This window comes from Barbatula barbatula, assembly GCF_947034865.1.
Source record: "Barbatula barbatula genome assembly, chromosome: 4".
Taxonomy (NCBI): Eukaryota; Metazoa; Chordata; class Actinopteri; order Cypriniformes; family Nemacheilidae; genus Barbatula; species Barbatula barbatula.
The window spans coordinates 939,102-954,963 of NC_136768.1; the positions used below are offsets into that span (position 1 = coordinate 939,102).

At 42.5% G+C, this 15,862-nt stretch overlaps 2 protein-coding genes across 5 annotated transcripts; both read right to left on the reverse strand.

Annotated features, from left to right (window-relative positions):
• Nucleotides 1-3,380: 3,380 nt before the first annotated feature.
• phlda1 (pleckstrin homology-like domain, family A, member 1) lies at nucleotides 3,381-5,422 on the reverse strand. The gene has a single exon (XM_079455453.1). The coding sequence runs from the start codon at nucleotides 5,291-5,293 to the stop codon at nucleotides 4,814-4,816; it is 480 nt and encodes a 159-aa protein (XP_079311579.1). The 5' UTR covers nucleotides 5,294-5,422; the 3' UTR covers nucleotides 3,381-4,813.
• Nucleotides 5,423-6,255: 833 nt separating this feature from the next.
• nap1l1 (nucleosome assembly protein 1-like 1) lies at nucleotides 6,256-15,579 on the reverse strand. 4 transcript variants are annotated; one of them, XM_079455244.1, is made up of 16 exons: nucleotides 15,205-15,378; nucleotides 13,249-13,283; nucleotides 12,475-12,560; nucleotides 11,598-11,700; nucleotides 11,356-11,497; nucleotides 10,938-11,018; nucleotides 10,609-10,737; nucleotides 10,210-10,281; nucleotides 9,987-10,126; nucleotides 9,700-9,845; nucleotides 9,535-9,554; nucleotides 9,205-9,327; nucleotides 9,083-9,115; nucleotides 8,953-9,003; nucleotides 8,321-8,352; nucleotides 6,256-7,608 (listed from the first exon to the last, which is right to left on the reverse strand). In XM_079455244.1, the coding sequence occupies exons 2-15, from the start codon at nucleotides 13,263-13,265 to the stop codon at nucleotides 8,347-8,349; spliced, it is 1,149 nt and encodes a 382-aa protein (XP_079311370.1). In that variant the 5' UTR covers nucleotides 13,266-13,283; nucleotides 15,205-15,378; the 3' UTR covers nucleotides 6,256-7,608; nucleotides 8,321-8,346. The 4 variants fall into 4 exon arrangements, with proteins under 4 accessions (XP_079311370.1, XP_079311369.1, XP_079311368.1 ...); XM_079455243.1 differs by having other exon boundaries at nucleotides 10,926-11,018; nucleotides 15,205-15,375; XM_079455242.1 differs by lacking the exon at nucleotides 8,321-8,352 and having other exon boundaries at nucleotides 15,205-15,579.
• Nucleotides 15,580-15,862: the final 283 nt, after the last annotated feature.

The following is a 15,862-nucleotide window of genomic DNA, read 5'->3' on the forward strand; positions in this document are numbered from 1 at the left end:
TTACAGGTAACACCTGGACCGTGTGGGTGTGTGAAAACACTGAAGTTAAACACACACACATACTCTGTATAAAGAAAACACTTATTACAGTTCTGCTGACACCCACAGACACTAAAGCAGGATGAACAAACACTCGAGTGTTTCAGAAGACTTAACCCACAAAACAGATCCACCTCGGCTGCCTCGTCTGCTGAAAAAGACTTATTTCTGGCACATAACATATTTAGTAAGGTTACACTTCTATAGTAATGACAGATATGAGAGCTGTGAAGTTAAATAGAGAACAAACCGAGACTTGTTCTGTCCTGCATTGCAGTTGAGAAAAAAAGTGTATCAAAAGAAATTTAACAATGTCATGAATTGCGCTCAGATACGCCAAGATCTTCAGACAAACGATATCAACATCAAAGGGTAGTTCATCCAAAAACGTTTTCACCCACGTGAGTTTCTTTCTTCTTCAGAACACAGAAGAAGATTTTTGGAAGAACGTTGATAACCAAACAACACTGAACCTCATTGACTTCCACTGTACGAACAATAAGCCACTGAGACATTTCTCAAAATATCTTCTGCTGTGTTCCACTGAAGTAAGACTCACATACAGGTTTTAAAGCACATACTGTATTTGTGGGTGAACTATCCCCGGCAATGAAAGAGTAACCGCTGAGCAATAACAGTATAAACCCACACAGTGTTTTTGTGGTTCAATCTATATTTACTCAGCAGATAAGAATGGACTGTGTGTTTACTCACTGTACATGAGCGCTATGATGTGTCTTATTCTGCCTGCCAGCGCTTGATATGGACAAGGTGACATTCCATATCTAATCTGACTTCCGGCCCTGTGGGCTGAGGGGCAACAGCAGCTGCGCTAATGAAGACTGCTGTGACTGACTCCACGCTGAGCCGGAACAGGTGCAGACCGGGACGAGAGAGAGGATCATTCAACCATAACAGACACCAGCGTTCATCTCATGGCAACGTCAAGTTTCAAGACGTATCGAGAAATACTTTACCCCCTCGGCGTTCCACATCATTTGTTATTATGTTTGTGAAGTTAACAAATAACAGATACAGCACATGAGCCATTTGTCTCATCTGACCGACAGCTGACTTCTCAAGAGGACAAGAAGAGGACTGTACTTGATGTGTCTGTGTCGGCTCTTTCATCGGCAGTAGAGTTAATAATTATAAATACACTTTCACGACCTCCCTTGAAAATATTTAACCGGTTACCCAGCTTTATTTATTGCTTAATATGACAATCATTGTCATTAGAATCAGCTAAAGCTCCCCAACAGCAGTATAGGTGACAAAAATACGTTATTGGAACGTTTTGCTTACATTTGCTAAAATGTTATGAAAACATTATTTTTGTTGTTTTTAACATCCTATCAACATTGTGACGTTTTCTTAAATGTCACTGCATGAACATTTTTAGAGAACGTTTCTTTATGATATACCGAGGCAGAAGCAAACAATGCAGCTCACGGCTGTAATTTTGTAATTGCTGGTTAATGTGTGTGATCGTCGCCTCTCCCGCAGTGCTGTGGTATTAAACTAAACCTAGTTACGTAGGTGTATGAAAAAAAGACACGCTGAAAATGAGCCAAAGACTGAGGGCAGAGGGCCAGGTAACCTTCAGCGTCTGTTTCACATGAGCACTCATGCTTTTGTGCTTTGATACTTAAAAAACAAACACATCAAAGATACGAGGACGATAAGAAGTTGAGTTTACTGTTCATGTGCATTTGATCTTCTGTATGTGTGAGAAAGGAAGAGCGGACGTGTCCGGTGCAGTGGCTTTTTAAGATGGAAGCATAAGATTCATTTATACACGGCGGCAATACGGAAATAAAGAAGAGACCAACACAATTTTTCATTGAATCAGCATTTCTAGATGTATTGTGGGCGTTCTAGTTCAGTGTCTGTTGAATTTGAACAAAATCAAACCTCGGGAGTGACAAAGTCATCCAACAGCAATGTGGAAGACTGACAGCATGACAGGACACATGAAAACTGTCAAAAAAATCAAGATCATCACATAAAATACATGTAGAAATATGACTAAAAAGTGAATCTGAACTTGTTTTCTTTGCACTATTTGAGTTCTGAAAAAATGCAGAGCATCTTTTCTGTTATTTTCACCTGTCTCTCCAGTTTTCATTTTCTGCAAATAAATGCAAACAGAAACTTGAAATTTGGGAGAAATGTTGTTAGTAGTTCACAGAATGAAACAAAAATAATCATTAAACCTAAACGCATCCATATAAATAGTAAATTGAGAAACCTGGCTGTATACAGATAGAGGGTCGGTCGGACGATATATTGGAATGGTCAAAGGCGGTCCGTGTACTCTTACGAGCAAATTGATTTCTCTTGCATAGTGAGAAGTGAACAGTGTGAACGGTCAGCTTTAAAAACCAGATTGTAATAGGGTGTGATCAACGGTCACGATGGTGCAGTAGCGTGACAGAAGAGATGAGGTCAGTAAACACATGAGATCAGCAGCTATAAGAGTGCTGGCACACCGTGTCAGAAGGAAGAGGGGATAAGGTGTGTGTGATGGCAGAAAAGAGATCCAGGGGTGTGTCTGGTGCACGATGGGCAGAGAGTGAGTCAGCCTTCTGTTTTTACAAACCGTTACCCATAATGCAATACCGGTTCTTAAAAAAGAATCTGATGTGTTGCTGTTGGGTAGCTCTTTACACTGAAACACACACACACACACACACACAGATACATCTGTCAACATGACTTCATATGTTTCTACCACACGACCACACACACAGATCACACCACAAATGCCACAAACATACACAAGCCCTTAAAGAGGGCTTAAAAAATCGTGATTTACTCTTAAGTGTTTTCTAATTCTGTGGAACACAAAATAAATTGTGACGAATCTGTCTAAAAACTAATAACAGCTCGGATGTAATAAAGCTGTCCATGTCTATAAATATCACATGTAACACAAACCCGTTCACGGTGGTCATGCATTCGATCTTATTTAGCGTCTGGGTTCTAATCGAGTTAGCATAACCGTAGATGTGTCTCAATGACAGCTCTGACAGCCAAAGATCATTCCAGGAAACAACTTCTACTTATAGCTCGGGAAGAAGGGCGAGCGGATCACAGACCAAATGGAAGAGTGAGAGATAAGGGCCAAAACCACCAGAACCACGCAAGCTTTACTTGACATGGAAAACATGGCCAGATCACCTGCTGTCTGGGCGTAACAACGTTTAAAATGAGTTCATCTGAAAAACATCACGCTAACAAATAGTGCTGAGACTGTGGTGTTATGGTGAGCGTTGGTTTGTTCTTTCTGTACTACAAAAACAGTCAATCAAACCAAGACAGAGGCAATGTTTAGTTTCAATGGAATGTATATTTCAAAGGTATTAAAGTGGCATTCACATCAGCTTCACACACGATTTCATTCCTTCAAAGATTCATTTTCACACAAATAATCAACAAGCAACAGCTCGCTCATATGCAGGACCGCATTATAAATCACTGCGACATTTCTGATGAATAGACAATATTTGTGTTGTGTAATATTGATCAAAATACATTAATCACCATCCGTACGGTGCAGATGTCGTAATAAATGTGTTGAGCAGTAAGTCAACGAAACATCCAAATATTTGACAATAGATAAAAAACATTCTTTGAATGTAAAAGAAATACAATTAAACAAACTATGAATTACTTCCAATAAAAGAAAAACCTTTAAAACCACTGTTGGTCAAAAGCAGATCTTAGACAAGTAATAAAAACAAAAGATCTCAAAAGCATTTTCAAAGAACTAAGAAAAAGGAAAGCCAGAGTACACTCAAATATAAGCGACCTTTTAAACCATATGTACAAATAAATATAAAACCAAAATAAAGAGGACCATAAATGTAAAGCACATTTGAATCAGTTGGCAATTTTGGACGGGCCAGTTTAGTTCAGTTCTGAAGGTAAAGAGAGCTGCGGAGGTTTATAACGTATCGGCGAGTCCTCAAAGATCCATTTAACCTGCTGATCCCTGACACGTGCACACAGCATTCAGGGGTCCTGCTCCGGTGGTCTCTTAACTTTCCACACAATTTAAATTTCGTTCTGGAGCGTAACTGATCTGCCTTCGGGTCTTGAAGATATTGATTATGTGTCTGGAGTCGCACAGAAATGACAAATGCAAGTGCACTGAAATGGAAAATGAATGTGGCCTCTCTCTCACAGCCAGACGGATGATGAGGAAGAGCAGACGCACAGCATTTTCACAGTTTAAACTCTAGAGTAAACGTTTCCTTGGAGAGACAGATTATTCTTTAAAAAGTGAAGATGTGTAGATGACACACACACACACACACACATGCCTTAAAGCATTTTGTGACTGTGTGGGGCAAGTTGTCACAAAGGAAACCTGTTGTTCATCGACACTTAGGAAAATCGTAAGTGAATAGAAATGTGAAAAAGCCTCTAAAATGACAAAAAGATGTCGAGCGTAATATGCCTGCGTTCAGCTTAATACGCGCATGCGTAAAATCTAAATGTATGCAATACACAACCTGGGACAACTTGCCCCGCTGTCCCACGTATGATCTTTAAGGGGATATTCCTCGCTGGCGTGGTGGCTTTTCGGCAATGTCGTCTTTAAACGCAAGAGCATGCATCCGTGCGCGCTCCGGGCGCGGGAATGCGCACAAGGTGACACTCGTATCCACAAGCCCATCGGGTAACACAGCTCCGCGCATCTTGTGCCACGCAAGGGAAATCCCTTCATTCGAACCCCTGCGGCCAGGCTCACCCGCTCCCCGACGCCCTACTGCGCGTTTCGAAGCATCTTTTGCGCAGAGACCACCAGCAGCTGCTGCTTCTGGCGGCTGGATTTGACGGCCAGAATCGCCTGCCGGTTCTTATACTGGACCATCTGAAGGGTGATCTCGGCGTTCCAGCCCTCGTCCTGCGGACACCTGAAATCGATCTCCCTGCCCTCCGACATGACCACCGTGAAGTACACGTACTTGCCCTTCCTCTCCACGCAATCCACGGTCTTCATGTTGGCGAAGTGGAGCTCCTTCGCCTTGCAGCCCGCGTCGTGGTGGTGGTGGTGCTCATGCTGGTGGTCGTGGTGCTGTTTGGGTGGGTGAAGGATCAGTCCGTCCTCGGTGAGCACGCAACGCTTCTTCTTCCACAGCTGCAGCAGCCCGTCGCTGCGCTTCTCCAGCACGCCCTCCTTCAGCACCTTCACGCCGGACTCCGGCATGGCCACGGAAGCCGCGCACGGGCGGAGATCGCGCATTACGCCGCTGTGTGAGGAGCTGGGACGCGCGTCTGATGATGCGTTTGTCCCGGGCGGTCGTTGCGAGGACTCTGGCGAGCGGGATTGCTCGCGCAGGGGGGTTTCTCACACGCGCGCACCACCCACTGCATGACTGAAGCGCGCGCGCTGAACTCGCCAACATCAGCACGCGCGCTGGACTTCTCCGGCCGCGTCACAAAACCTACAGCGCTCCCTACATAGACAGCATATTATAGTTAATATTCACGATTAAGAACAGCGAATATATCAATTAAATATGAAAATAAACGTGAATGTAAAGTTATTCAATGTTCACATTATTCAAATGGGGCTTTTAGAGTAAAGTGGGACACTTTTCCCGTTTTATCCTGTACGACATAAAACACTTTAACGACGCATTTCAATAAATGTTCTTCTTTTCGGATATCAGATGGTTACAGGCAAGAAAACGCACAAACACTCGTGTCAATACAGCTTTCCATAACAATAACATTTGTACTTTTTCATTAAAATCTAAATATTAAATAGCCCACTTGACATGGATTTCATCCGAACCTAAACTCAGCCTACAAAAATATTTACAAATTCAAATGAAGAGTACAAACTACTCCATGTCCATATTTCCTCGCAAAAATCACATGCTAACGATGCTATCTTGATACACATTACAGTTGAAGCACATGTGCATAGACTACATCACATGACCACGAATTGATCTATACCTTTTAATTAACATCGACATTAAACTTTTAAAAAGCAAGAAGTGATCCGTTTATTTTAATGTAATGATTGTAAAGTCCAACACTACCGCCCAGCGGCCATCAGTGGTAATATTGAACCACAGAAATTGCCACGTAAACCACACAAGGACATTACATTTGTTTTGATCACAGCTGAATTGATGAAGTCGTTTCAACGGTACATAAATCCTTATTGAAAACAATAAAGACAGACCAAAGGGACACATTTGACCAATTTATTTCATGAATATACATCCACGTACAGTTATTGAGTACATTAGTATTTGTAGCATGGCATTTTGCTTTGACAACAGCTGCTGAGAGGGACCATACAGATCCCTGCTGAATCAACCGCTTGACAGACAACCGATCAACTACCAGACGGTCTGCGCTACACACGTGCACAGATCTGGGCTGCAAGACACAGGAATACTCCGGGCTTTGGGGTAACCAGGTGAGAATATTGCTTTCTGCTTCAGACCTGCTGGGCTACAGGGAAAGAGGAGATCTCCAAGAGACGCCTCTGAATGTACAAGTACACAAACGCATTCAGATAGACCCCTTCACAGTGACAGGCCTGCCAAACAGAGGGTGCCGTGACACCACAAACATCACCCAGGGCTCAAACTAACCAGAATCACACACATCTGGCTCCACCGATCGGTCTCGAATTCCAGGCCTAATCCTCCAATGGGGTCGCTTCAGGAGGTTGTTTGTTCAAAAGTGCATTCGAAGAGTTGCGTTGATGCGCAACGTACGGTTATAAGCGCTAGAATATAAATCAGTTAATTATAGGGAGAGGGCAATCTGATGACATAAGTACAAAGTGCGTCGAAGAAAAGAAAACAGAGGTCATGCATCAAGAGCGTCTACTACTAAACCACTGTTATGTGGAATGTACAGACGCCACCGGCAATTTCAAGAAGAAATGGTCACCGTTTGTCCCAGATTCACGCAACCGAGCATTTAGACCTCAGCAATTTTTTTGAAGGAAACGGTGGAATGTTTTAACGGAGACTGTAGTTAGGCTGAACGGAACGAATTGAGCCCTACCATTGGGGAAAGTTACGGGTTTTAACCGAAAGAAAAAGCACCCTTGTGCCACCCTGCCGTGACGTCGGTCTGTACGACGCAGAGATCATTGGGTTCTTCGGAGCGCAAAGGAATCACTCGCATTACATAAACGTCACCTCCGGACAGTCTTTCCACAGCTGTTGTCTAAGAGCAATACAATAGACTTCACAAGAACCCAACTAGTTTAGCAGTGAAGAAACAAGTGTCATGCTTTGAGGGATAATCTGCATTCTAACTATTATACAGAGAAATAAAAAAGGACAAAAGAAACCGGTCTAATAAAATACTATGCATCGTGAGCCGAGGCGCCCTGTATGAGTTTTTTGTAACAAAAATCTTGAAACCCTTTTATTTTTCAATTAGTTCTACCAAGAAAAATACAAAACATTGTAAGGCGGTAAGTAACTATGTCTGTTTGAAGCCGTTACAGTGTAGGGGATCCTGATAGAAGTGGGCGAGCCATCACTGCTGTTTGCACTCCTCTGGGGGGTTGGCATCCTTCTGTAATGCACCAAAGAGAGCCAGTTATGTGTGCTGTATACATGTCAAAACTGCATTTACATGAAACATCCGTACGGATATACTTCAGGCAGAAATCATAAAGGGCATTGCTTAAGTTATCCGTTAAGATTTGATTGGATCGTACAAAGTGGTGAAGTTATCCGTTAAGATTTGATTGGATCGTACAAAGTGGTGATATGAGAAATGTCGATATCCAAATTTCAGCTGATAGTCAAAAGCAATTACATGTTAACTATAAACCAATTAACGGACTACACATTATTTTGCCAGTCAAACGTTACCACAAGGCACTCAATTGATGCAAGATACCCACCACCACACCCAGATATTAATCTTACAATCAGACATTGCAGTATATCAAGAAGTATCTCTTCAGTGGATCCAATCAAATCAAACGGTCCCAAATCGAGGGATGGCACACTTATGACTGACACTGGGTTCAACCAATGGCATGACAGAACATGTGCACCTTCCTCCCTCAAGCAACAAAGGACTGAACGAAAACACTCTGGGTTTAATATAAGAGCAAACCAGATGCTTCAACATACAGACACAATACAGATGGTAATGCCAACTCAATACAGTTAGAGAAAAGCAAACAACAGCCCGAGTGTGTTAATGGTTAAGGTGGGGATGAGGTGAGATTTAGGTGTGAAAACAGGAGACAGATTCATTCATGAGCTTTACCTACCAGGACAGGGTTACTACAGACATCATTTACACCTAGCGAGGAGAAATTTAAAGATAACTCACAAGGTGTCAGAGTGCTTAAATTCACATTAATGAAGCTGTCGCTTGTGAAAACAAAACTGCGCCTAACCCGTCCTAAACTAGTCTTCCTCACATCTATTTGTTTTCTACATGCTTTCAGAAAAGATGAAATGCACGAGCACAATGTTGGCATGCTGTAGATGTTTGTGAAGACGTTAATGACATCAGGCGGTGATGCTTTCATCTGGAAGAACTTAATGGCGGTGTTTTCACAAGGTGTGCTGTAATATACCTTAGAGAACGTTTAGTATACGGTTCTAAAATAAATAGATTTACTGCTCAAAATAAACAGTGCCCCTGAATATGACAGTCAGCTGCTTACAGAGATGATTAACACTAACTCAGTCATTTATCTTCTCATCTCAAAATAAGTTTTAGGTCCGATTCTGAAATGGACGGCAGGAGATTAATTCAATAAAATTGAAGGCGTGTGTGGGCAGGTGGAGAGCGTTTAAAAGAGAGGCAGAAATGCATGAGTGGAGGTGGCAGCATGTGTTCTGTATGTTGTCAGCATCAGACTGACTGAGGAACAGAGACAGACATGTTTCCTACCTTGGGTTCATAGTCTGGATCGTTTTCTTCATCTGCCTCCTCTTCGCCCTCCTGATGATCACAAACACATCAGTTTAACCATACGGAGTCATCAACATGATGAATATAAGAAAACGAGAGACTGACTCACCTCATCATCTGCTTCCTCTCCCTCCTCATCATACTGCAAAACCAAAGCAGAAACAACCATCAGACCTTTAGAAAGTGAATCACAGACTACTCCATTCACATATTGTGCTGTCTTTCACTCACATCATCGTCATCGTCTTCAATAGCCTCCCCAGTGAAGTACAGCACCGCCCTGGGCACGATACGCTCACGGATGAAGTGTCCGATCTCAAAGTCTGCAGCTAACACGGCTTCAGAGTCCTCGTCCTGAACACAAACCAACCATCAGATACTACTCACTAACACACAGCTGTCAGAGCATCAGAGTTTTTGACCTGCTTGACTAATTAGCACCAGCTAGCAAAGCCAATAACCTTCAAAACAAACTGATTTTCAAGTTTCAGGCAAACCATCTATCATTAGCAGGCCATTACAAGCACCCAAGGATCTCAGACGAAATAGAAAACTGCTCACCAGTTCAGCATTTTCTGGAACTGAAAGAACAGAAGACAAAATAATGTCACATTTCATAATCTTCACATTATTCTAAAACTCAGTATTATCTAGTTTGAGTTTAAATAAAACTGTTAGCATGCTTGAACACCAGTCAACGCTCTGGATGCTCTGTGGGTTTTCTACCTTCAGGTGGAGAGAAGAAATTGAAGAAGGAATCATTAGGGACCGTCTTTGTGACAGTCCTGACTGTGCCACGACCCTTATGCTTCTGTTTCTTTTTGATGGTTTTCAATGTGACGTTCTTCCCCTTAGTCCAGTCAACCGTGCACCTGAACACAAATAGTCAAGTCTTCAGTCACACATTCAGTCTCTTTATGAAAGCTAATAAGCTGCTCGTGTAATAGATGAGGCAATCCAAGCACGCTTCTCAAATCAATCTGCACAACATTTATACAAAGGTTGAACTGTACCCTGTGCAGCCCATGATCTCTGGTCCGTCGAAAGAGAATGGATCAGACTCGTCTGGCTCAGACCTCATTTTGTAGGTCTTTGTCAGGACTGTGTTTGTGAAGAATTCGTTGGGTTCAAAAAGGAACTCTAATGTGAAGCTCTGGGAGGAGAAGCAGACACACAACAGTTAATAAACGCTAAACATCTAACAAATAAGACCGATAACTGACTGTCAAGACTCACCATTGGCTGGCCTGCGTCAGAGAATTTGACTTTGATATCTTGTAAGTGCTTGAGGATTGGTTCATCATGTTCCTAGCCAAAAGAAAGAAAGAAATTACTTTAGGAAATTAAGCATGACTGACTCCAAATCATCATTAGACATGGAATTATTTCACTTTATCTTCAAAGTCATGTCACATGATCTGTCTACCTCCAACAAATCATCAGGTGACTTTCTACGGGAAGTGTTTTCTCCTCGCTTAACCAAAATAATTCATTCATGATCATTAGAATTACTTTTCCGTATGAGACCAGTTGCCAGTCAAGACCCACATGACACTTCGACACCACTAGGTGACACCTCTAGGTGGCAGCACAGGTCTGTCTCAAGCCCTGCGTGTTCATCTGTCCTCTCCCCACCTGCAACATTTCACTGAGTAGATCCACATTCTTGAAAACTGTGAGCCAGAATTCTGGGATTCCTTTAGGGTCTTCTTTCTCCTCATCTTTCTTCTCCTCTTCCACTTTGGCTTTTTCCTTCATCTCCTCCTGACCAGAAAGAGAAAAATAAATCAAGTCCAGTTATAACTGAACAAAACATTCAAGGAACATGTCAAATACTAAGACTTCTCATCCGTATTTTAGCTTCTAGACAGGTCTGCACATCAGTCTCGGAGTTCTTTTGTATGTATAAGGTATGAGTTTTTAAAGAGCATGCAGGCATGGATCACCTGTACCTGCTTACTTACTGTCAGCTCTTCCTCCTCATCTTGTTTCCACTCACACTCTTCCTCTATGGGTTCATAGGCTGCTCTCACGATTTCACTCCGCTAAAGATAAAAACAGGATTTAAAGAAAAATGTCTGAAATTACAACATTGGGACATTTCTATGTAGACATGTGTTTCTTTAAAAGCAAGAGCTGGCTGAAACCTCATCTCATTTTTGGAGTGTGCCATTTCTTATGCCCCCCTGTTGGGAACCGATGCTCTAGACTGACCACAGACATTCAGCTGGAAACTTCTGCATCAGCATTTAACAACATACTGGACCGTATGCACACTAGGGCTTTAACATTAACAGCCATATTTACTTCATAAGCATTCCATATCTGCAAAGGATATGCAGATAAAACAAAATCTCATTTCAAATTCTAGTAAATCTTTACCTTGTCAAAGAGAGGCTGGTACAGAGCAGCATATTTGCGTTCCAGTTCATGAACTTCTTCATAGAACTTTGCTTCAATGTGGGCACATTTGACCTGAAGGTTCTTGAGCGCATTGACACGTCTCTTCACCACCTTTGGTAAACTGATCACAGACCAAAAACACAAGGCATTATAAAAGCACAACACGGTGTACATCTGGGGAATCAGGGGACATCAGATGAAGAGTAATTCAAAATTTTTACCTCTCCATATACCCTGAGGGAGACCCCACAAGCCCATCCAACCTCTCCTGTAGCGCCGCAAGAATCTGAGGGTTCTGCATCATCTGCATGGTCAGCTGACGTGCTAAAAACAAAGTTACAAGATAATAGCATTAAACCACACCCATTATCCGACCAATAAGAATGGGGACATCACCTTTAACTACATTTTGTAATATACATATGACTGATACAAACTCTGATGGCTTACAGGATCAGTTAAGCTTTGTAAATTCAAATTGAGTCCCTCAAAACCAGGGCACCTTCCTCAATACAATAAGGGTCAAGGAAAAAAAGCACTGTGGTCAACCAAAAATAAAACTGGTGAGGATTTTTCGAAACCAAGAGAATGTGCAGAATTCAGTCAAGCCAGTAATTCTTGCATTCAATATTAAACACACTTTCACACGAACATCTTTTGCCTGCCGGCTTCTTCGCTTCAGTCCAGTTGCCAAACACAACTAAGGTCACTGAGGTCTGATATAGTGTTACCCAACACAGAAAAAGTGCCAGAACAAACATGCACACACATCTCTTTCAAATGACTGATCGAGTGTCAGTGTGTGTGTGTCAGCAATAACAATCCATGAGATCTTCAGCGTTTAACTTTCCTCAGGCTACGGAATAAAAACTGACCAGAGAGTACATTAAACAACAAACAAACAGGAAAGTCAGATTCATGAGCAAACGAAGGCATCTTGTTTTAATAAATACATAAAATATTTTTGTAAGTGTCAACTTTAGCACCCTAAAGACCTTTTTGCCATGATCCAGTAAGTAACATTCATTGGTTGAACGAGAAATACAAGTGAACATAAATAGGAGTGGGAGGAGCATCTAATAGACTCAAAGACAATACCTTTACTGTTTTCCTCAGCAGTTTCCTCCTCCTCCACCTCTTCAACATCCTCCATATCGGCCGGGTCCATTTCAGTCTGCTCTTTACTGCAATGACAAACACACAGACCAAAGTCAGTCCCAAAACCCCGACACAAACAGGGTAAAGGCTTGCACCACAGATGTGTGAACAGCTCCACATTAAGCTTTACTAGGTAAAAGGCCTCAGGGGAAGTGAAACCAACTGCCACGAGCAGCATTTCTAAAATGTTAAAGCTGCCTTCTACAGAATCACAAGTTGGGCTGGGCCAAGACGCATTCAATTCTGGCACTGAGGGGAATTAAAGGCCATCAAACCACTCAGGATACGAACTCATCTAGATGTCATCACATAATGGGAAACATTACTCTGGTGGCATTGAAACCGGAAGTGTTTGTGGTAAGCAACAGGTGTATGGATGACCTAACCCCATGAGTCAGGGAGGTGCCGAGTGAGGGAATCATGGCATGCAGAGTTGCCAACACACGTTTGACATGGCACACATGTTTAGGATGCCACACAGATCGTGACGGCATGCAGAGGGAGTGTTCCTGGCTACAGATCAGACCTCAGAGAGCAGAGAGGGATCAGAAACGCACAAGGACAAAACATCAGTTCTTAACAGATAGAAAGGCTGATCTAAAAACCAACAGAGGTTGTTGTGTGGAGTTTATTGCACACTTCAGCGTCTATAAAGTGTAAAAAAAACAAGATGAACCAATAACATGACACTTAAACAGAAACAACAGCACTTACTTGTCCAGATCTGCCATGTTTTACGGTTTTATTTCCTGGAAAGAAAGGACAGAATATGTAAATGGTTTCCATTATGAACAACTGCATAAACAGCCACAAGCCAAACACGGTCAATGATGTCAGTTCAGGGGCGATTCAGAGTATAAGTTTAACTGTCTAAGATCAAAGCATGCACACTTCCATCCTTGTCTGAGACTTCTGCTCCCATACTAGAAATCAAACTGCCAAGGCTTATGGGCCAGAAAAATATGGCAACAAACGTCAAAGGTGTGAATCCACCATATTCATCTCACTGGATCCATCTTTCAGAGCATTCCTGACAACTCTGACACAAGTATAACGCTTCTGAGCCACAGCCGGATCAGAAAACAATCCCAGACACCCACATGAAGACTAGCACGGAGTCTGAGCATCCTCTTCACTCTAGACGGAACGTTCTCCTGTAGATCAATAACCCGATGCCATCCTGCAGCATCCATTCTTGGCACATCTTGGGGTTAATCTCCACCTCTCTCAGTCTCCAAAACACTTGTCAATCGACGTTGTACCGTTGCATGCTGGGGCGAAATTATAGCGATGGAAAATATGAATAAATCCAGTCAAACAGAACAACATTGAACTGAACTCACTTGCAGAAAAGAACCGCTACCGCCTACAAATATGGCGGCTAAACCCAGCATGCAACATGGCGTGATTGTCAATCGACAAGCTCAATAATCTCCACCTCTCTGTCTCAAGCCTAAACACTCAATAAAGACAATACGTTACATATCGACCAATATGTCAAATTAACCTTGTAAAAGTGGAAATTTGAATGAAATATGAGACACCCAGATAACATAAATCTGCTCATTAAATTTTTTATGCAGCATTGTTAATATGGGTTCATCTCTTACAGATTGATATAACTTGACCATATTAAGCCACGTGTAGGAATGCCCAAACCCTGTATTTAAAACATGTTTAACTCGTGTTAAGACTTAAACTGGGCTAATGTTCTTGGCGGGATCAGATGCACAGGACCGTGCACTTCAACTCCCACCAGGCCCGGCCCCACACTACCACGTGTTTCTTCTACAGATGCACAGGCTAATGCTGTTAGCAGGGCAGCTTCTTATAGCAAACCCTCGCAACACGAGATCACTACTGATGGGATCAGACCATCCCGGTGCATCGTCTGGAAATGATATAGAAAAAAATACATCAATGGCCCTCAACCATTGGATGCATGCATGTTACGTAGCAGTGCTAACGTTACGTGGCTAGTGTTCACCTAGACCGGCTAATAAACTCATTTCAGCTTCGCAAAACTCAGATCGAGCACGGTCTGATAACTTGTATTAGACGGAAGCATTTACATGACACACATCAGAACCCATTTGAATAAAACAAGACTCGCGCGATTAAGTCCGATTACGCTGCATTTATAATACCAGATCACGGCACGCGTGTACAAAAGCATCGGATCGTTTTATCCTCACGTCACATCAAACATTCGCCGTTCAAATAAACGAACTAGTTAAAGAAACCGCTTTAATTTCCATTTTAATCCGACAACGTGATCAGACACCCCCAAAAAAACTTCATCCCCATCCTACCCACATGAACAATATATGCTAGCAGAAATACACCCGTGATTGACATCGGTCAAACTAGAGCACTGAAAGCAACTTTCATCTAGTTTGTTTAGTTTATCAGACTGCTAAATCCGAGTGTATCTGACGTTATAAACAAGAACAGCCATTTTCATCTCCATCATGGTGGAATGGGCTTCAATGGCTGCTCACTGACTGACTGACTGACTGACTGACTTAACCGTTAGCTCGCGAGCTAATTTTCCGATACTGACGACTAAAACCGTCCATTTATCACTTGGTCCACATTACGAGTTTCCGAAGGAGCTACACGCGGTTTATAAGCCGAGACATTCAGCTCTTCATCGGTGTGCCGTCTTACCGAGATCCTGATGCGTGTCGGTGTTCGAGGCGGCGGTGCTACTGCGCAGTGAACAGCGCGAGACTCCCGCTCTCTGATGGCGCTAAAAGGGAAAAAAGATTCCGCCGCATGCGCTCATATACATCTGGCGTCAGCACGTAAACCAGGACGCGCGTGTACAGATTCTACTACGTTGAAGGTTGAGCGTGAATATTAATTTATGCTAGACTATACAGCCGAGTGATTGGCGTTGGTAAATTGGCGCGTGACAGCTGCTAGCCTCTTGACGAATCCGGATGAAGCCCTAGGGCGTCTTTTGAATATTTATAAGCGCGAGCGTGTCGACGCTCCGGGAAGGTTACCAAGCAACGTCAGTAGGAGCTAATTAATATGCATGAGTAAAGCCTTTTCCGTAGTAGGATAAGTACACACTGCGAGCGCAAGGGCGGGGCTGACGGAAGTAGTTGAGTTGTTCCCGCCAAAGCCTTAGATATTTTTAAATGTATTAATATAATTATTGTAAAATGTTTATTTTTATTCAATCAGTTTCCTGCAATGATAAATTAGTCCCAAACGTGTTAACATGGCCTTTGCACACTTTAAGACGATTTAAATTGATGTTTAATCTCTCTTTCTACCCCCTGTGATATTTGTGAGTGTCTATAAGAGCCTTTCCTGT

What these genes read in the sequence shown, in the direction of transcription:
- nap1l1 (XM_079455241.1), bottom strand. An exon ending in CCCTCAGGGTATATGGAGAG is followed by an intron (nt 11,498 to 11,597) that starts GTAAAAATTTTG and finishes GTCTGTGATCAG; the next exon opens with TTTACCAAAGGTGGTGAAGA. An exon ending in TACTCAGTGAAATGTTGCAG is followed by an intron (nt 10,282 to 10,608) that starts GTGGGGAGAGGA and finishes TCTTTTGGCTAG; the next exon opens with GAACATGATGAACCAATCCT.
- phlda1 (XM_079455453.1), bottom strand. Translation starts at nt 5,293, where the DNA reads ATGCGCGATCTCCGCCCGTGCGCGGCTTCCGTGGCCATGCCGGAGTCC.